General features: G+C 39.1%; 1 protein-coding gene and 1 long non-coding RNA gene across 7 annotated transcripts in view; one reads left to right on the top strand and one right to left on the bottom strand.

Moving 5' to 3' along the window:
* The window catches only part of BMAL1 (basic helix-loop-helix ARNT like 1), a 45,397-nt gene that overhangs the window by 18,650 nt on the left and 5,774 nt on the right, over positions 1-20,973 (top strand). For 3 of the 6 annotated variants that reach the window (XM_068147941.1, XM_068147943.1, XM_068147942.1), the window contains exons 2-15: positions 3,717-3,840; positions 4,164-4,311; positions 6,936-6,956; positions 7,958-7,996; positions 8,660-8,701; positions 9,438-9,595; positions 10,937-11,016; positions 12,016-12,108; positions 13,168-13,285; positions 15,294-15,443; positions 16,316-16,562; positions 19,251-19,357; positions 19,703-19,853; positions 20,455-20,543. In XM_068147941.1, coding sequence (XP_068004042.1) covers positions 4,172-4,311; positions 6,936-6,956; positions 7,958-7,996; positions 8,660-8,701; positions 9,438-9,595; positions 10,937-11,016; positions 12,016-12,108; positions 13,168-13,285; positions 15,294-15,443; positions 16,316-16,562; positions 19,251-19,357; positions 19,703-19,853; positions 20,455-20,543 — 1,435 coding nt within the window. In that variant the 5' untranslated portion in view covers positions 3,717-3,840; positions 4,164-4,171. The remainder of the gene's footprint in view (positions 1-3,716; positions 3,841-4,163; positions 4,312-6,935; positions 6,957-7,957; positions 7,997-8,659; positions 8,702-9,437; positions 9,596-10,936; positions 11,017-12,015; positions 12,109-13,167; positions 13,286-15,293; positions 15,444-16,315; positions 16,563-19,250; positions 19,358-19,702; positions 19,854-20,454; positions 20,544-20,973) is intronic. The other 3 variants (XM_068147945.1, XM_068147947.1, XM_068147946.1) reach the window with 3 other exon arrangements.
* Positions 13,274-16,415, bottom strand: LOC137445851 (uncharacterized). The gene is made up of 4 exons (XR_010988502.1): positions 15,160-16,415; positions 14,516-14,769; positions 13,845-14,172; positions 13,274-13,363 (listed from the first exon to the last, which is right to left on the bottom strand). It is a non-coding gene; the product is annotated as an uncharacterized lncRNA (long non-coding RNA).

Raw genomic sequence — 20,973 nt, 5'->3', positions numbered from 1 at the left:
GTGGTTGAAACATGAGGTACTGATGTCACTAAGAGCTTGGGTTAGGAAGAGCTGCAAAACTCAGATGTGGGTCGTAGGCTGCCAGGAGTTGATGAGCACGCTGATGAGTGAGTGGTAAAAGGATGACCTCAACAAGCAAACCAAGGAAAAATCACTTCTTGCTCCAGAGGTTGCGGTGAGATGTATCTACACATGAGAGGAAGGCACAGGGCTTCTTATCTTCTGGATTTACAGTGTTCTGCAAATAGGGTAGGGACTTCAAAGAATGTGAATGTACCATTGCAACAAAACAGTATCAATATATCAGGCAAATATGAAGTATTCTAACATCTGCTCCTTAAGTACCAAAGGAAGAGGAAAGCACCACTGCTTTAATTCAAAGACCTTCCTTTGATTCCCACAGATATTTAAAGATACAGATTCTAGTGCAGGAACTGCACTGGCCATGTGTGCTGGTATGCATCCTGAAGCCAGCACAGGGACTCCTGCAGTCCTTGTGCTGCTGAGCAGAAATCCCCCCCAGTTGTGTGCATGTGCCTCTGGAGTGCACGTACATCTACAGGAACACAGATAGTGAAGATAAATAACCCTGCTCCTCTCTTGCTAGTTCATACCGTGACAGTCAACTTGAATACTGCAACGAAGGGAAGTAGATGATTTCCTTTTTGTAGCTGTTTTCGGTGCAGTCATTACTCATAGGGACAATAAGTATCTTTTCAATTACTTCTTAAGGAAACCACACCACAGTTTTCCTCTGTCATTGCAAAATAGTGCTTTTAAGGTATGAGACACTTCTGATTCATAAAGTTATGCATTGTGTTTCTTTTAGAATACATATGTTTGTATGTTGGAGATAGTTGACTCTTGCCTAGGGGTAATTGAAACTGGTGGTGCTTGTGTAAAGAGGTCTTGACTCCCTGGATGGGTGCTTGTCAGATGTAGTTGACCTACTTTAGCTCTGACCTTGATTTGCTCAGAGGTGTTTATGTACTCGTGATCAGCTTTGCTGCATGATTAAGTTAGTCACATGTCATCTAACTTTTTTTTAAGGGATGGACAGTTAAGATTTGTTCTTATTGTCTCATTAGCCTTGTTAACATGGGCTTGGAGTAAGGTTGAGTGCAAGGGAGAAGAATCCTGAAGGAAGTGGTCCCAGGCAGGTTGTGGAGAGACACTGTCATGTGATACAGTGACAATATATTTGTTTGATTCTCATGCATAGGAAGTGAACTCCATAGCATTCAGGTAGGGCTTTGGAGTACTTAGCAACAGCCTGGGCATTGTAAATGGAAGATTTGAACTTTACTAATACATGGGTAACTTCCCTGATCCTCCTTACAGAGGCCTTGTTTTTTTTCAGCCATTGAACAACTAGCAGCTGGAGGCTGAAAAGCTAGTAAAATACTCCATTTTCTCAGAATTTTAAGAAAGCCTTGCAACAAAAGGTTTCTCTGAACTGCTCACTATTTATTATAGCGAGGCATGCTGATTTTTGCTCTGATCATTGGGTTGACATTTTCTCAACTTTAAACCTCATTTCAAGAGACATCTGTGATTCTTAGCTCTTGTAATGCCAAAATGTAGGACTGTGGTTATTAACTGGGCTGAGCATTTGGGATATGGCAGAGAAAGGGCTGACTTGAAAAGAAATTGAGAATTCTAGGTTTTGTGTAATTCTTTTATTTTGTTGTGCTTAAATGGTCCAGACACTTAAAATATCTGCTGTAAAACTATCACATGTAGACACTTGGCTGTAATTAAAAATACAGCAGCACCAGCTGAGTGAATACTTGATTTCAAGATTTTTTTCTAGAAAACTGCTTTGAAAGTTTTGTTTTGCAGTCAACAACAAAACCTTTTGTGTTGTTTTTCCATGAAAGCACACCGGTGACTGTACAGTGTTCTGACAGTTAAGCTAAATTGGTGACTGTTGCAGGCATTCTTAAATGGACAGGGCTGTGTTAAACTTACAAGCCTTCCTTCCCCAGCTCTTTTTTAATTGCAGTTGATCCCAACCTTCTGTCTGAGGTCATCTTAAATGGTCCATGAAACTGTATTCAACAAGTACTCTCACATATAGAAGTGTTTAGCAACTTTTGGACTGGAAGGCCGGAGAGGGACTTTTCACAAGGGTGTCTAGGAGTAGGACAAGGGGGAACGTTTTTTAGATGAGGGAGAGTAGGTTTACACTGCATCTAAGGAAAAAGTTCTTTAGTATAAGGGTGGTGAGACTCTGAAATAGGTTACTCAGCAAGATTGTGGATGCCTCCTCCCTGGGGGTGTTGAAGGTCGGGTAGGATGAAGCCTTGAGCAGTCGAGCAGCTGAGAGATGTCCCTGCTCATGGTAGGGAGGTTGCAGTAGATGATATCTAAGGTCCCTTCCAGCCTGAATCATTCTATGATTCTATGAATTGTGTCTGTTTGGGCCTGAAATTTCAGAAACTACTTGTTTCTAGTATGTGTATTAAACAGTGCTTGGGGTTTATATTAGGCTCCAAGCTTGAATCACGGGTGCCCAGTAATCAGACAGGGTTAAAAAGAGATGTTGTAGTTTGATGTGACAGTACTTTTATCACTGAATTCATGGGGCTTAGCCACAGGCCACATGAAGTTTAGCTATAACTAACATTTGCATATCAGCTGAGATTGAAGATAGTGTTTTTGGATCTGAACCAAGCACAGAGAAGTGGTCACTGACTGTGGTTTAACCGGTGGCTTGTAAATTAAGCTGCAGTAATCTCATAAACCACAGTAACATGATCATATTTATAGTTGTTGGACAACACTGAGCAAGAGAGACAGAGCAGACAACTAGGTAAAGGACAATACAGGAATAAAATAAGGCCTGGTCCACAAGTAACTATATTAGTGTGAATTAAAGCCTTCTAAAATGAGCTGTAGTTACAGAGTCAATGGAAATTTATAATCTGATGTAAATTTATACTGCTTTAGTTTTTGTCAGTGACAAAAAGTGGCTTCATAACTTCCCTCTGCCAATATATCCACATGTTTGCGAATACCTGGACTCCTTTTCCATTTCTGAGAAAGGACCATGGAAAATTTGTCAGGTGAGAAGCTCTGCTTCTAGAACAACAATGATCTGTTCAAATTTGGTGGCACTAGAGCAACAACTTGCCTGACCTTAGATTTAAGAGCTGTGGTCGTGGCTGTTGTTACTATGGTAGGACCAACAATTTAGATAATTTAAACATTTGAATTAAGTTCTGAATGTGTTACTCTGACAGAGCTGAAGAAAACGATGCCAAAGGCTTTGGGTTTTGTGAGGTACAAACTACAACACAGGAAGTTGGGCATGACCTTAGGAGAAACAGGCTGCCCAGAAAGGTTGTGGAGTCTCCTCCTCAGGAGACTTTCAAAACCTGCCTGGATGTGTTTCTGTGCAACCTGATCTAAGTGTGCCTGTGTGAGCAGGGGCGTTGGACTAGACTATCTGCAAAGGCCAAAGAATGCTAAACAGGGCCAGAAAGGAAGTGATGCTGAAGAGATTCCTTCTGCTCCAAAGCTTTGTCCATTGGAGATGAACATCCCAATGTCTAACCCTTTTGATGATGGATAAAGCTTCTACACTGTGTAAGAAAACACAGGTTCAGTCCTTAGAAAGCACCTATTTGCAGTTGTAAGGTGTGTCTAAAATTGTTCTAAAGAAACATGTTTTGAATATTTATGTTAAGCTTGTTGGATTTCTTCCCATTCAGGTTTTTGAAAGTACATGATTGACAGAATATGAGGCATGGAAGAGTTCTAAGGTGATCAGCTGCTTCAGGCTGAGCATCATCATCTTTTCCCAGGTGCATCTAGGCTTCCAAGAAAGGCTTTCAGGTAAAAACAATTCTTTTTCACAGTTGATACCATTTAGTAATGATTAAACTTCAAAAACAATTGTGTTAAGTAGTGTGTTCTGAGAGTAGTCTTGGGGTTTGTGCAATATTCAATACACCAGTGACTGCAAAGGGGAAACTGACTATTACCTGGTTTATTGGGGAGGAGTGGGGGAGGTGGAAAAAAAGATATAAAGAGGTTGCAAGTTATGATTTTTGGGTTTGCTTATTTCAATTAAATATGCACATTTCTGATTCTTTTAATGCAGTAATTTCTGTGGTTTTGTTTTGTATTGTGTTGTGGTTTTTTTCTCCCAACATTAGACAATCCAATGGCAGACCAAAGGATGGATATATCTTCTACAATTAGTGACTTTATGTCACCAGACCCTGCTGACTTGATCTCCAGTTCCCTTAGCACTTCAGGAATGGATTGCAATAGGAAAAGAAAGGGAAGCTCTACTGATTATCAGTAAGTTGGATTTATCTTGATTCAACACTGCTGAAATGAGGTTGTAGCACAACAATACAGTGGGGGAGATGATAGAAATACTTAGAACAATTTAAAAATAACACTTTCTTGACAACCTATCATAAAGATTTTAAGAAAAAAAATCTATGCACGAAGAGGAATCTTTATTATTTAATAATAAAAACTAAAGCCTTCATCTCAGTGCAGCTAGAATTGAAGGCTATTAGATGGGGTAAGGCTGAGGAAGGAAATGTTTAGCTGCTGAGGGGAGAAAAATGAATACTGATGGAATGTACCGTGTAAAGGTTGATTATATTGACCATTTACACAAGAAATGTCTAACTAGCAGGAGGGAAGATAATAAATTCATTAAAAAGCAGAAGCAAAACTGGAAATAGTTCCTTTTTCTTCAGCTATTTTTTGTGTTCTTAGTCACTTCCTATCAGTGTGCTACCAACGTTAGCCTGATGAAGCTGTTTTGACCTCCCAGTTGAGTCTGAATAGCCTCTGGTTTGAGGCAGTAGATTTGTCTTTTCTTTAATCAACTGATTTAATCTTGTGTTGGTTCTTGACTGTAGGCTATTATTTTTGACAAAATAAAATGATGATTTCTTCTGATTCAGTGGTAGAATGTGGTTTTCTTTCAAGAATGCTGCTTCTTTTTAGGGGAGGCTTTTTAACAGCAGCGCTCAGAAGCACTGTCCGAGCCACTGCTTTTGGTTTGGGGCAGGTATTTGAAATAGTAAAGAGTCAGTCACACCAATTCTGCTGGAGAATAGTGAAAGTCATAGTAGAGTTTGCCAAATTGTAATGTCTTCTGCAGTAGGTACATCAAGACCAGCCTACTTACTTTAAGTCATTGTGCAAACCTGGTATGTCTGGTAGCTTTATGAAGTCTTGCTGCAGGGTAACTCATGAACGGGTCCCATCCAGTATTCAAACGCTCCGGACTCCATTTTGATGTGTCTTAGCACGAATGTTGTCACTGTGGGCCTTTGGATTGTTGGCATTGCTTTTTTTCAGGGAGGGATAGAATTTTTAATCCACACTGAACGTGATAAGAATTAGGTTCCCTGCACATAGGACTTCTTTACAGGAGAACTTGTGCACAAAACTTTAAGTACTCTTTAAAGGCACAAAAGTGCTGCATGCAAACCTTCTCTAATATATATTTAGTCTTCCTGAAAAGTACATGACTCCCTGTAGTTGCATTGACTACTACAAAATTCAGCCTCAATCTTACCAACTTCCTCTTCTCTAGAAAGGATTTCTCCATCTTTATTCTTCTGGGTAGGAAGCATTGCTCAAGTCCTCTTTTCCAAAAGACAGCTTGCTCTTGTAAGTTATAATTCTGCCCTTTAGGTTGTGTGTGCATTTAAAGAACCATGTGAAAATGCTGTTCCCTTGAATCACGAGTTTACACCAAATGTTGTCGCACCACAATTCATGTGGTGGTACAAAGGAAATGGTAGATAGTAAACATTTCTATATGGAAACAGAACTTAAGGTAGACTTCCTCGATACCTTCTTGCACTATGTTTGTACCAGAAATATTCAGAAATACTACTGTGCAGCTTTAGCTGCCTGCTAACAATGTATATTTTATATACATTGTCTGAGTTTCTAGTTCTATGCTTCATTTACCACTGAAGTCAGGGAATAAGGAAGGCAGAACCTGACTGTTCTAGTGAGGCTCTTTGTTCACCTCTCAAGTAGAAGCATATTGATTAGCTATGCTTTCAGCTCTCTGCACCAGCTTCTTTCTCCTGCCACTCCTCCAGGAAAATTCCTGTCCAACCTATTATTGTTACTTCAGCAAAAGCTGCATGTTCTCTGCTGTGCTCTACTTTAGTCAAATGCTGGAATCTGAGACTTCATGCACAGGTCTATAAACAGTTAATTTCTTTTCTTGAAGCATTTGTGGCTTACTGTGTACTTCTTTTAGATTTTATTTTCTGGGTTTTTCTAAGGCTGAAACAAGTACCCTGTAAGTAAAAGTGGCATCAGCAGTGGAAAACTGATGCCTCATTTGTGTTTCTGAGTCCTATTCTAGACATGCATGCAATTTCTTTGTGAGCAACAGAAGTGCTTTGAGCCATAGACTAAGACAGTAACACAACTCTGAAGACTGACAGGTGAAGAAAACCAATAGCATTATTCAGACTTCCTTTAAAAACCAGTCACGAAGATTACTGTTGTAAAATGCAATGAATGATATATGAAAGAATACCATATTTATTTTTAAGAAGGCTGATGTCCAGTGCTGAACAGGAATAACTAGTATGTTAATGGCTAATATGAAAGATTCTCATAAGGTTTTTATAAAGTATAGCCTCTTAACATATTAATGCCAGAGCACTTTACAGTTTTGAAACAATGCCAGCAGTTAGCTTGCATGTGGAAATTCTCTTTAATTTCCTTATGATAAAGGCTATATAAAGTTCAGAATTAGGACTTGAGTACAAACTGAAGGAAAATGTTCATCTGTCCTCCTGGGCAGAAGCAAAACCTGAGAATATTCTATTCAGCTAGAATATAAATTAGCTTGAGAATGTCAACAGAACAACAAAGACATTTTTCTTATTTTCTATATATGGTGTACTTTTATTTTTCTTTCTTTTCAGACTTGATGGCTTTCCTTTTGAGTAAGTATAAGTATTTTGATAATTGGTTTCACTTGAAAAAGTTGCTGGGTGTTTTCCATTGCCTTTTACCTCCCATTTACTTGAAATGTGCAGGTAAAAGTTAAACCAGAACAAGCCAGGCTTAAGAGTGCCCCTTTCAGTGCAGTTGTACAAATGTGTGTACATCAAAACACTTTCTTCCCAGTTCTTTTGTCTAACAGTGCTGTAGTCTTAGGCATTCAAATTTTCTTACCAGATATGGCTATAAAAACTTACACTTTCCTTATTTCTGTACATATGGTTACAATACTAAACTGTAATAAGAGGGATGCTTTATATTAATCATGCCTGCTTCCTTGCTTTTTTTTTTTTCATGTAGAGACAAAGCAAGCCACCTATCTACACTGCACTTAAAATGTACAATTTAAAATGTGCCTAGTTAGTTTCATGCAGTCTCTCACTGTCCATGCATTTGGCCATCTCCAGTGGTTCATTTGCCATTTCCTACCTGAAAATCAGCTACCATAAGGCAAACTGAAGTCCAGAACACACAGGCTTCAGCATACAGTAATTCAGGGCAGGTTGTGATTTTTCTGCTAGGCACTTTAACTGCCTCTGGTTGTCCTTCTGACTGTAGTAAATGCAGGTTAGTAGCCCTGTTTCTGATGAAGGCATAAAAATATCTGCGTTAGTGTGTCTTTGGGTTTCTTTTTTTTCCCCTCCAGTTAACTGAAAAACATTTTTGTAACAGATGATATCTTTGAACTGCAGCATGTTTTACTGTCAAACACATCAAACTGTGCCATTTTGTTAGCTCTGAAGGAGAAACAACTAATTTAAGAAAATGTTTTAATATTGCAAAAACTTCTGTACTCCTTCCAGGTTCTCACTTCTATATTTTTAATTAGTATTTATGATTTAAAGATGACAGGAGTACTTTATTCTAAATTTATGCTAGTTTGATAAATTTTGTCCATTCTTTTGCTTAATCTGTGATATATTGCTTTGTTCTCTCTCTGCAGGGAAGGTATGGATACAGATAAAGATGACCAACATGGAAGGTACTATTGATACAGTCACTAAAATGTTAGTTCCACAGTACTGACATAGGATCCTGGCTGTAGATACCTGTTTTTGGTGTCACGGGGTCATGTGTCCCAAATTGTTTCTTTGCTGGGACAAAGGCTTAAGATTGTTGACTGAATTAAAGCAGATAAACAAAAAATGCTAATGCTTTGAGGCACAACATTATAAATAATGATCTTTTATGAAGAAAAATATTCACATTTTTTAAAAACTGATTTTAATGAGGATCAATAGATAGGTAAAGTCATAGAATGGTTTGGGTTGAAAGAGACCTCCAAAGGTCATCTAGTCTAACCCCCCTGCAGTTAGCAGGGACATCCTCCACTAGATTAGGTTTCTCAGAGACCTGTTGAGCCAGACCTTGAGTATCTCCAGGGATGGGGCCTCAACTACTTCCCTGGGCAACCTGTTCCAGTGTTCCAGCACTCTCATAGTAAGGAACTTGTTCCTAACATCCAATCTAAATGGACTCTTCTCTAATTTCAAACCATTGTCCCTTGTCTAATCACTCCAGGCCTTTGGAAACAGTTCCCCTGCAGCCTTGTAGCCCCTTTCAGGTAGTGGGAGGCCACTAAAAGCATTTAGAAGAGTTGACTTTAGAGTTCCAACACTAACTTTGTGATATCATTTCTCAACAGATTGGAATATACAGACCAACAAGGCAGAATAAAAAATGCAAGGTAATCTCATACAGTGCATGTGTTTCTTGTCCTGAAAATAATTTTTCCTTGCTTATCTTCTCATATTTTTTCACCTCTTCATACTTTTGATGTTTTCCATGTATAAACTTCATATAGGTTTGTGAAAGTATGAATTGGGTCAGGAACTTTTTGACATGGTAAAATATAAAAATGAATTATTTAGTATTTTATCATCACATTTCCTGGTTAGGAAGAGTCTAGTTCAGAGGTACCTTCAAGTGGAAAGCTGCAGGATGAGTGAAAGACTTACGCTGCCACTGCAAAAGGTAGTTTTAAGTACGTTCATGTAGGGTGTTTATTACAAATTCATAATTGAATACTTTGTTCAAAATTTTTATACACTGGAATTTGCTTTTCTCTGCCCTTTGTGATTCCAGTGATGTTTCAGAGTACATGCTAAGAACAAAAATGGTGTACAGCAGAAGTCTTTACATAATTTTGTACTGTTCAGTGAGCTGTGTGGCCAACATTTTGTGTGTTTTCTGGTAAATTAGTGTGCTGCAGCCTTGCCTATTATTTAGAGCTGTTACCCAAACAGTGAACATAAAACATCTGAAGAATTCAGTATGGGGATGTCATTTTCATGAGAACAAGAGGGTAACTCAGTTATCAGGAGAGGTTATTTTTGTGGGTTTTTACACTGGTTTTGGGGATTTCAAACAATAACTTGTTCTCTCATGCTTTTCTGTTTTTCCACACCACCTTACTTGTGCAGGGAGGCTCACAGTCAAATTGAGAAGAGACGCAGAGATAAAATGAACAGTTTTATAGACGAGCTGGCATCTTTGGTCCCAACCTGCAACGCCATGTCTCGAAAGCTAGATAAACTCACTGTGCTGAGAATGGCTGTCCAGCATATGAAAACGTTACGTGGTAAGCTGACTGGGGCTGGAGGGAAGGGGGATGCTGGGGCTGGAGAAGGATGGCAAAACGGAATTTTCCAGAGTTATTTTTTCTCTCTCTTTCTTACTCTTCTGCCATGAAGGAATAAGTTAATACATTTAGGGAGGACTTTGATGCTGCGCATTCATTTTTGTCTAGTTTATGGTTGAATATCATGATCTGACTGGGAAATTTCTGGATGAGAAAAGAATAATTTTTCAGCATCTGACCCCTTCACTAGGTTTATTAGAAGCAAGGCAGCTGAAGCAGGTTAGGGGAGTGAGACACTCAACAGCACTGTTAGTGCAGTCAGTGTGCGAACCTTGCTGGATAGAGAGGTTAGATTTTAGTGTAATATTCCTACAGGAGTTTTGAGTTTGGGGTTGGGTTTTTTTCATACCTTTAGTGCTTTTTGAAAGAAGAGAGAGTACTTTGAAAATTCAGGTTTAGTCTTAAATCTGTTTCTGAAGGGAAATCAGCACCTGAAGGAAAATATGCAGATTTGGAAGAATTGAGATTGTTACTATTTTCTGTCCTAAAGCTTCATGTATGAGTGAATCAGTGCTTGGTGAAATGCGTGGATGATGGTGAAAGCTTAAGCCTTAAAGAGAAGTACACCCCTGAGAAAAGATAGTGATGCAGCTAATTTGAAGATACCCTGTTTCTAGGAGACCTGTCTTCCAGTCATATTTATTGTAGCAATTTTGAAAAGTTTAACTTATTCTGCCACTGTCATTTGATTAGGTTAGTGCTTCATAGCACTGTTGAGGGATTTGACTATCTTTTGTCTTTATGAAGGGAATAGAATGAGAAGAACTAGCCTTTAATAGATATTTGCCTCATTTGTAGCTAATTTTGGGCTTTTGGCATTGTGATGCTGGGTTTTTGTCTTTGGCATGGAACCAGAGAACTGATTTGTAAGTTCATGAGTGACAATCTGTTTACATGATCTTGTCACGTTCTACTGAATTAGAAAGAGAATAAATAGTTTGAAGGGTTTTGTTCTTTAGTCTCCTTAATTCATATTTTTCATTCATAATTCTGAGAATAAACCATAAATCGAAGAAATCAAGGTTAAAAATTATGTCAAGAAACAATTTTATATTTCAGAAGGCATTTAATTTGCATTACTACATAATGGAGTATTTGTGTTTTAGCAAAAAACTTCATCATTTTTTAAAGCTCAGACCAACAAAGGTCATGTTGATTGTAAAAGAAAATCAAAAAGCAACACCTGCAGGCTCTAACAGTATAAGAAGGAGCTGGAAGAAAATGGCTCGTTGAAGTGTGTATTGTTAAGTTTGTGATACGGGGATTGTTTGTTTTCTTCAGGTGCTACAAACCCATATACAGAAGCAAACTATAAGCCTGCTTTTCTATCAGATGATGAATTGAAACATCTTATTCTCAGGGTATGTTTCACATTTTAATTAAGAGATATTATTGGCTGTGTACATTACTCTCCCTAAGCAAAACACCAGTATTTTTCTGCTTTGTATCTTGGCTTAAGAATATTCTGATTATGGAGGGTAATGAAGAAATCTGCAAGACTCTGCATAAACTCAATGGATTTTAATGACAGGCGTCTCTTAAGCAGAAAGATTCAAGAGGGCTATCTGAGGAAACTCTTATTTTTATGGTAACCATCAGAATCTTCAGTTATTTCATGGGATGAACCAAAATTAGATTAACTTTTCTTGCAGACTTTCTGCTATGGGCCACCTTGATATGATTTTCACTGCATAACAATATATTGAACTGCTTTTATGAGGTCAATGCTATAACATGGTTTAGGACATTTGGATGCTTGCTGTATACGTCTTTTATAGCATGGAGAGTATTTATAATTTGTCAGTTAAGCTCTTCCACTAGCTTGCATAATTTGTGAAGCACTGCAGTGTCCACATACAGCATATGCAGAATATAATTTCTGAAGCATTGTGACTCTAAAGCTATAAAATTAGAGCCTAATCCTGCATGTTTGTGACTGAAAAAGAGTGTTATGAAAATGGGGGTCACTTTTGGACAGGCACACAAAGAAATACCCAGGTTATGTTTGGTTTCTAATGGGGAAACTATGGAATAAATATAGTTAAAATAATATTTGACTTGGAAGGCATTATTAAACATCATAATATAGGACAAGACATGGATTCTTTCTTCCCCTAAAAATGATTTTACATCCTGGGCATGATGCCCAGAATGATGCCAAAAATGTTTGCAGATGCAAAAAAATTCCTGTATTGTAATTTTGTATCTTGCCTGTTGACTCGGCCCTCTCTAAATGTTAAAGACAGCTCTCCTAGTGTAGGAATTCTGCTGTACACAAAGTGTTTTTAAAGGTTATAATGATGCAACGAGGATGTGTAACTTAGTAATTTACTTTCCTTTTTTCTTCTTCCCTTAATTAGGCAGCAGATGGATTTCTTTTTGTTGTAGGCTGTGACAGGGGGAAGATACTGTTTGTTTCAGAATCTGTCTTCAAGATCCTCAATTACAGTCAGGTATTCTTTCCATTTTAAGTAATGTTAGGCCTTAAAGATTTGAAACTTTTTTTTTTTTTTAATGAGTTTATGTGGAGGGGTATTTATCTGAATAGTCTGCCATGTCATCAGTGAAGATTGTTTCTGATACTGAAAAATCAGTCTGAGGTTCTTCCGATAGCTTCATGTGAATTTTTCAACTTAGTTTTCTTTCTGCCTGTTCTGGTTTTGCTAGCATACCTGCTGATGGAAACTGGGAAGCAGTTATACCCAACTCACAGTTTTAATGTGTGCTTAATGTGAGGCTTAACTTACACCATGTTCTTTATGTCATCTGCCCTGCTTACCAAATTCAAAACCTGTATTAGCTTCAGAAGTTTTCCTCAGCCAGTCTTTAGTTAGGTATATACTAAATATTTAATCATCATGAAAATGTTGAAAGAGAACATTTGCAGTTAATTTTTTTTTTCCTTCAAATGTAGCATATGAAATGAGACTGAAGAGAAAGCAGAATAATATGTAGGTGGTGGAGTTCTGCAAAACTCTTACTAAAAATAATGAAATAAAGTATCACAGTATCACCAAGGTTGAAAGACACCTCAAACATCAAGTCCAACCTGTCACCACAGATCTCATAACTAGACCATGGCACCAAGTGCCACATCCAATCCCCTCTTGAACACCTCCAGGGATAGTGACTCCACCACCTCCCTGGGCAGCCCATTCCAATGGCTAATGACTCTCTCAGTGAAGAACTTTCTCCTCACCTCGAGCCTAAACTTCCCCTGGCGCAGCTTGAGACTGTGTCCTCTTGTTCTGGTGCTGGTTGCTTGAGAGAAGAGACCAACTCCCTCCTGGCTACAAGCATCCTTCAGGTAGTTGTAGAGAGGCCTTCAGGTAGTTGTAGAGACTACATAATGTAGTCATAACTTAAATATCCAGAACAAACATACCTTCCTGGATGGCTGATGTTCCTTGGTTAGACCTATAGGTAAAAGATTTGTGCTAAATGGATGCTACAGCTGGGAAAATATACTGAACAATTACTTTTATTTTCAACTGACTATTCAATCTCTACAGAATGATTTGATTGGTCAAAGTTTGTTCGATTATCTTCATCCTAAAGACATTGCGAAAGTGAAGGAGCAGCTCTCTTCTTCTGACACGGCACCGCGAGAGAGGCTTATAGATGCAAAAAGTAAGTGTCACCACCTTTTGAACACCAGTCATGTAGCTGAGTCACTGCTGCTGAGTTTCTGCCTAATGTCAAAAGTGTCTGTGGAGGGTGTGGATAGGATTGTGTGTTATGCAGAGGAAGTTTTAGCTTTTAAGAGAAAACAAACAAAAACCCCAAACCCACCCTTCCTCCACCCACTCCCCAATTGAAAAAAAAGTACTAAACCAGTGCCTGAATGTAGAAGCTGACAAGTTGGGTATGCACTCAGTATAGCTGCATTCATTTAACTCACCTCACTTCTCTCTTTTTCAGCCACTGAGGTTTATTTTTTTCCTATTAGACAATGCTAAGCATTTGCTCTATTATGTCATTAGGAATGCTCAGAATAAACTCAGTATTATTTTGGTAATCCTTAGCTGTCTGTCAGTTAGGGTAGAGAATCCTTTTATTTATTATTTATTGCCACTTTCATCAATGACCCAACCTTTCTCTTACAAGGGTTTTAACCTGGTCCTTGGAATAATTTCCTACTATATCTCTTAGCTCTATTCTACTCTGTTATTTTAAAGTGTTTCTGTACCTCTACTGCTTTTGAAGTGAGTGGGTGTTTAATTCACTCTCATAACAGGAGGCTGCATTGCTTAAGTAGAAGGTGGTATCTTAAAACTGCAGATTTCCAGGTCATTTAAGTCTCATCCTTGTCAGGAGCAGAAATCTGTAGGATCTCATCTTGAAGAAATCACCAGCTCAACTTCAGAAACTGAGGCTGAGCGAGATCGTTCTGGGGCAGTGAGCCTCGAGGCTCCAGCTGGATCAGCTGAAGTTTTTCTGGCTCCTGGTTTTGGCTGGTTGTTGAGTATGTATATCCAGTGCTAGTGCCCCTCTTTTCTTTTCTTTCTTTGGTATGCCTGTGACAAAGTTAGGGCAAAAATAAATACTATGAATTACAGTCTTCCCATCTGCTATGATAGACTGATTGGTAGAATTTCAAGAGCTCATATTCTTAAAGAGGACTGGTATGTATGTATTTTTATGTTGGCACAAGTGACTCAGGCACAGCTTGTTCTCTCGCCACTGAACAGCACTTTAGAATGCATGTGGTGCAGGGACAATCTGACCTCCTTGAGGTCTGATTTTACAGGAGGCACATTTTACACTAAATACTGGCATTGTTCCTTTCCCCCTTGACTTAAAAGCCTGCAGGGCCCTAGAAGCTTCTGTACCTGTTTATAGCTGTTCGTTTATACATACCCCCGTGCAGAACTGGTTGAAGTGGATAGCAAGCTGTGGAAATGTTATGTTATTTAAATCCTCCGTCAGCTCTTGGGAGTACTGTTCCTGGAAGCTCCAGCTGCATCACTGGCATTGCTGATACCTGTGCTCCAGATGCATGTCAGGCATCTTCTCAGAGCTCTGTTTGTACCAGTGCTCTGCTGTTGGCGCCCAGAGTTGAAATGTGTTTTGTTTCTCTGATCACTTTCCACAGAAATGAATCTAAGAATCTCCTGTGAAAACATGATGAAGTCAGGATTGTCATTAGGGCACATCTTTCAGTGAGGCTAGACAGACCTAATGGGATGCCTTGGGGATTTGCAGTCCCTGTGTAGTTCCTGCTACCATTTTTCTCTCGTTCCAGTCTGAATGGTCATGGACCTTTAGAGTAAATATGTATGAAGTAAGGCTCTGGTTTTAGGTAAATACTCTCTCTTAGTTTTAATCAGTTGATTGGTGTGCAAAGAAATTATTATGTTTATTACCAAACTCATGTGGATTTGTACAATCATATGCTAATCTTTGCATTTAAAGACCTCTATTCCCAAGCTTGTGTCAAGGCTAGGAAGTGTAATCAGGAATTCCAGTGCTGATATGATCAGTTGTGTCATGCACATACTTACATGAAAGCCTCCAAAACAGGACTTTGGCAATTGCTAGTGAAGTTGGAACACTGTAGAGCTGGGTCATGGATGTAACCACTTGTATGGTTAAATTTAGCTGACCAAGGTGGCTTCCTCACTTCTGTTTGCTACAGCTGGACTCCCAGTTAAAACTGATATAACACCTGGGCCATCACGACTGTGTTCTGGAGCAAGGCGGTCCTTCTTTTGTAGGATGAAGTGCAATAGACCTTCAGTGAAAGTAGAAGACAAGGACTTTCCTTCAACCTGTTCAAAGAAGAAAGGTAATGATTATGCATTTTTATTATTGAATACAATGGCAGTCAGGCTTTTTATATTTGTTTTTTAATAGGATTGCTCATTTGTAGTGGTTAAATTTGTTATGCTTAACTGAACATTGTCAGTATTTTGTAAGATACTAAACTGTGTCTAGGTCTCTCACTTCTTCATATTCTCTCCCACCCCCAGCTATTACACACTGTAGTAGCATATAAAGCCAAATTCTCCTCTCTGCTTTCTTGCAATAACCTCAAACTGCCTGCAAAAATTCCAACTTCTTCAGACACTGATCATACCACATTCAGTCATGATTTTCTAGCCAATGTCTCAAAAAAGGGGAGCTGTTACTGCTTCTATTTCTCTTTCACATTTGACAAGTGATACTTGGATGGATATCCAGCTTTAAAAGAAATTAGTGTATTCTGAGTTCATCTATGGTTTTGGTACATCCTAAGTACTGGAAATAGAGCATTTCTACCCTAAAAGTCTTGACATTGGTCATAATGTTCTCAGCATTAGCCTCAAGCTAAGATGAAAAAGGTGGTGTCATTTATTAATATACTAATTTCTTCAAACAATCCTTTTATTTATTTTTCTACTTAAACATTATCAAAAGTGAGCCAGGTCTGAACTATGAGGTGCTTCAGTCTAAATGGTGGTTCTGCAGAGAAAACTATTCAGCTGTTCATTGAATTATCTCAGATTAGCTGCTTTGAAGCAGGAGTGTTGAAAAATCAATCCCTTGGTGAATCGTATCCCAAATTTCCTGAACAGGAGGAGAGGAGTTGTTAGCGGAATTGAGATGAAGTTCTCCAAAGCAATATCCACGCCCTAACTGCCCTTTTTTTCCCCTTCTTTTTTCTTTTCTTTTTAACAGCAGACCGCAAAAGCTTTTGCACTATTCATAGTACAGGATATTTAAAAAGCTGGCCACCAACAAAAATGGGACTCGATGAAGATAATGAGCCAGATAACGAGGGTTGTAATTTAAGCTGTCTTGTTGCGATTGGGCGGCTACATCCTCATGTAGTACCACAGCCCGTCAACGGCGAGATCAGGGTGAAACCTACAGAATATGTTTCTCGACATGCAATAGATGGGAAATTTGTTTTTGTAGATCAGAGGTAAGAATACATCTAATAACTTCCACAATAAGTCACTGTCCAACATGCAGCTTTGTTTACTGGCAGCTTTGTTTACTGGCAGCTTTGTTTAAAGCACTGTAGATACTACTGAAAAACGAAATGACTTTTCAGCTTTTCACTAATGCCTGACTGCAAGGTACTTTGGGGTATGAGTTGAGCTCAAAGGTATTACTGTGTATTTATTCAGTATCACTGATGAAATAAATAACAAAACCAAACAAAAAAACCCACAAACACCAAAAGAAGCCAAAACCCTCCCAAAATATGGCTTACCAGATGTTGCTTGACATCTGCTGTGACTTGGTATATCTTCTTTCCAGAAAGCCTGGTTTAGCCAGCAGTAAAAGAAGGTTTGACAAGTTGCTTCTGATGCTCATATTGATTATTACCCATACAGGGTAATGTACCATACCCACCACTGCAGTGCTGTTAAAAGGTTTGGTTAAAAAAGTACTTGGAAAAATATGGGAATAAGGCTGACTTGGTTCCTAGTTTTAACTTTTGAAAGATAGACTTTTACATTTTGCTGCTTCATGGTTCTTCACAGGCTCTCAGAGATAATTCACCAAAGCATTTCTGGACCTGTCAGCAGTTTAAAGGATAGGGTTCACCAGACAGAAGCCAACTTCTCTCATGTGAATCTTTGTTAGGTTTCCTTCTCCAAGGCCAAAGTCTTAGAGCTCCCTGTCAATGAGGACTTCAGGTGCAAGCCACCTGATTAGTGCTGAATGCTTCTAGTGTCTGGGGAAAATACAAAAATACCCAGCCTTTGAATACTATGGGGTTTGTGCTTCAGTGCTTTCCCTGTTGTTCTTCATTGTTATTAATATGTACTAATTTCTGCACTTTCTAATACTTAATTTGAGCTTTTTTGAGATGGTAGGAGTGATGATCTACCAAACTCCCCTATTACCCTTCCTATTTAATTTGTATTTGAATAGTTTGGAATTGTGACTCTTACTCTGATTTCTTCAAGGAACTATTAATTTTCCTTCAGTAAATTTACTTTTAAGAACAGCCCAAAATCAAAGTTCACTGTAGTTCAGTAATTTTGTTTGCCCTCTGTTCTGGTGAGGATCTGGAACTGGCAACATTCATCCGTGTTACTTTCTATTCTGACATTCTTCAGCAGTTTCGCTGAGGCTTCTGCACGTTTGATTCTGACTGCGTTCTCTGGCTTCTAAATTAAATGGTGCACATTTCAGGGTCTTCCTGGATGGCTTGTCCTGCAACTATTTGTTGCTTCACCAGGAAGGCTTAGAACAATTTTCCCAGGTAGTGCCTGTGCACCTTTAGGAGAAGTAATGTACTGTCCCTACCCACATACCCTCAGAAGTCTGTCCTATGTTGTCTTCTGAAAGCTTCTGGAGACAGGTTTATACATCCTTAATGTACAAGGTGACAGCAATTTTCTTCTGCCCCTCTCCTTAACCTCACATTATTTTTCATGTTGGTATTCAGAGGTAGACCAGTTACACTAATGTTACAGGTTCTAAATCATTAACAACTCAGGAAGTCATTCTTGTCATCTTGTTTTAACATGCAGTGTTAATCATACTGGCCCACTGTAGATTCTTCCTTGTCAAGAATGAGCTTTCATCTTGTCTTTGGTTATGTACCCCACTACCACTTACCTGCAGTGTTGCTTTGCCTTTTACTCTTGAACTTATTTTAAAGCTTGGGTTCACAAATGTTCTCTATCCTTACCAACGGCTCCTTGAACAGTACCTGAGAATCAGATCAGAGATCCGTGTGTTTCCCATGTTGCAGATTGCAGGTCCTTTTCATTCTAAAGATTACCGATGGGGAAGAAAATGAGTTGACTTTGTGGCTGGTTCTGATGAAACCATCATGCTCCTATTTGATTTAAACCAGAGATACAGAGTAGGTCTCTTAGTGCTTATTCAGAAAACTTCTATTTGTTGACCCTTCACTTTTATGGGTGCTCATTGGTGGGCCATTTTTTTTTATGTCCCACTCTTAAGAGTTGTGACTTGAGGGGAGAAAATGCTCCTGAAACACTTGTTAGGGTACACCTTGACCTTTACAGCAACAACAGTGTGGGTGCAGAAGGATTCAGATTGGATGTTAGGAAGAAACTTCTTCACCGTGAGGGTGGTGAGACCCTGGTACAGGTTGCCCAGGGAGGTGGTAGAAGCCTCACCCCTGGCAGTTTTTAAGGCCAGGCTGGATGTGGCTCTGGGCAACCTGATCTAGTGTGAGTTGTCCCTGCCCATAGCAGGTGAGTTGGAACTGCATGATCTTTGAGGTCCCTTCCAACCTTAACAATTCTTTGATTCTGTGATTCTGCAGACCTTTGTCTATTCTTCAATGGCATTTTATGCAGAAGGGTTTGTACTATGTTGTAGCTGCTCCAAGGCAGCTCTGTCAGATTGAAATTCTCAAATCACAACATGCTTCCAGAGCTACTTAGAGAGTTGTACTTCCTCTGCAGTAGTGATAGGTCAAATATAATACCTGAGGGGTTTTTTACCTGCTCAATTACCTGAGAACTAAAAAGAATATACTTAATGAATGTTTTTGCCATTTAAGCTGAAAATACCTCTCTGCATTACTTGAGTTTTGGTAATCTGACACTAATACTTCAACTTGAAAAGAGTATTTTTCCTCATCTTTTTTTATTCCCCTCTCCCTCCCTTCCCCAAGGGCAACAGCAATTCTGGCATACTTACCCCAGGAGCTTCTAGGTACTTCATGTTATGAATATTTTCATCAAGATGATATAGGACATCTTGCAGAATGCCATAGACAAGGTACAGTTATTAATAATTCAGTAAAGAGCTTTTGTGAAAACATTGGGGAAATTGTGTATTAAGAAAAACAAAGAAACTTGAAACGATTTGGCTGTCTCTCTGTTTGCAGATGCTTTAGTTGAGAACATTGTACTGCATGTGCCAAGCAATGTGATCATCTTAGACTTCCATAGGGGTTTGGTGCACATTTGAGGTTCAGGTTGGGTGAGGGGGATGACTGCAGAAACAGCATTCTTCTTCAGGGGTGAAGGGAGGAACGAACTGTTTCCCTTAATAAGGGCTCCGCTTATGTAGCTGTGGTATCTTGTTTGACACAAGATTTACTTACTGTCTGCCTGTCTCCAGTTTTGCAGACAAGAGAAAAAATTACAACTAACTGCTACAAGTTTAAAATAAAAGATGGCTCTTTTATTACGTTGCGGAGTCGCTGGTTCAGTTTCATGAACCCTTGGACCAAAGAAGTAGAATACATTGTCTCAACAAATACCATCGTTTCGTAAGTATTTCCTTCTTAGCAGATGCATGTCAGTGCTGGCTGCTTTGCCCTCTTTTCAGATGAGATTTGACCTAAATAGGTGCACATCTTCTGTATGACAAGAGCCATCTTCTCCAGATAAATCCTAGGACTGCATACCTGGGGAGAGGGGAATTAGCTTAGTAATTACAGTGGTTTAATATCTGTTTATGAAAGCCTGCAGCAATGTAAATAGTTTATTTCTTTGAGAAAACCTGGGGTGCCAGTCATTGTTGGCACATATGGGAGATTATAGTTTTTTTTTTTTGCTTTCCTAGGGGCTTCCCCACTCCCTTTTTTTTTGCCTTGAGAGTTCTGTAGAGGTGCAGTGACTTCGTAGCAGACTAACTGCTGTAGAGGAATTTTCTTATGAGAGAAGCTTTTTGGGTGCTGCACTGAGTTGTAACATAGTGATTTATTTCTGTTGTTTATCTAGCCTTGGTGTCAGTCACAGCACTTTCACAAAGGTGATGGTGACTCACAAACTACTTAAACTCTGAAGCATTCTGTTCTGACACGCTGGCAGAACCACTGTTTTGCAGGGTTTTCTATCACTGATTCTTCTCGTTCTTGAAATCCACAGCACCAATGTACTTGATAGTGGAGACGCAGCCTTTCCACAGCTTGCAGCTTCTCCACACAGCATGGACAGTGTGCTTCAGGCTGGAGAAGGTAACCACTGTACTGTGAGGAAATTATTGGCTATCCTGCCTTGTTATCAGCTAATCTTCCATGCCCAAATTCAATGCACTTTTGCATTGAGAGTTTGTTAATATTAGGGGAAAAAAAGCAGTTCTTGTCCTGTTCAACTTAAATACAACAAACTTTGCCAGGCTGGTCAAAGAGAAGTGATTTTGGCAGTTGAAAGAAACAAGTATAAGCAGGGCTGGAGGAGTGATACAGAAATGTTTGCCTTTGCTATTTGTACATTATCCAGGAGTGACTTCAAGCTGTGTGGTCACTGCAGAGGGTGAACAGATCATAAATACAGTTTGGCCACTTCATTCAATAATGAAGAGGGGAAGTAGTAGAATAGAAGAAAGCTTTGACAGCACACAGGGAAAGATGGTGCTATCACTGAAATTCTTTCCAAAGAGCTGGG

The sequence above is a fragment of the Melanerpes formicivorus genome, unplaced genomic scaffold (assembly GCF_026170545.1).
Source record: "Melanerpes formicivorus ecotype bairdi unplaced genomic scaffold, bMelFor1.0.p_v2 SCAF_16, whole genome shotgun sequence".
Classification (NCBI taxonomy): domain Eukaryota; kingdom Metazoa; phylum Chordata; class Aves; order Piciformes; family Picidae; genus Melanerpes; species Melanerpes formicivorus.
The sequence above is the reverse complement of the archived record's forward strand: the minus strand, read 5'-3'. Positions and strand labels throughout refer to the sequence as shown.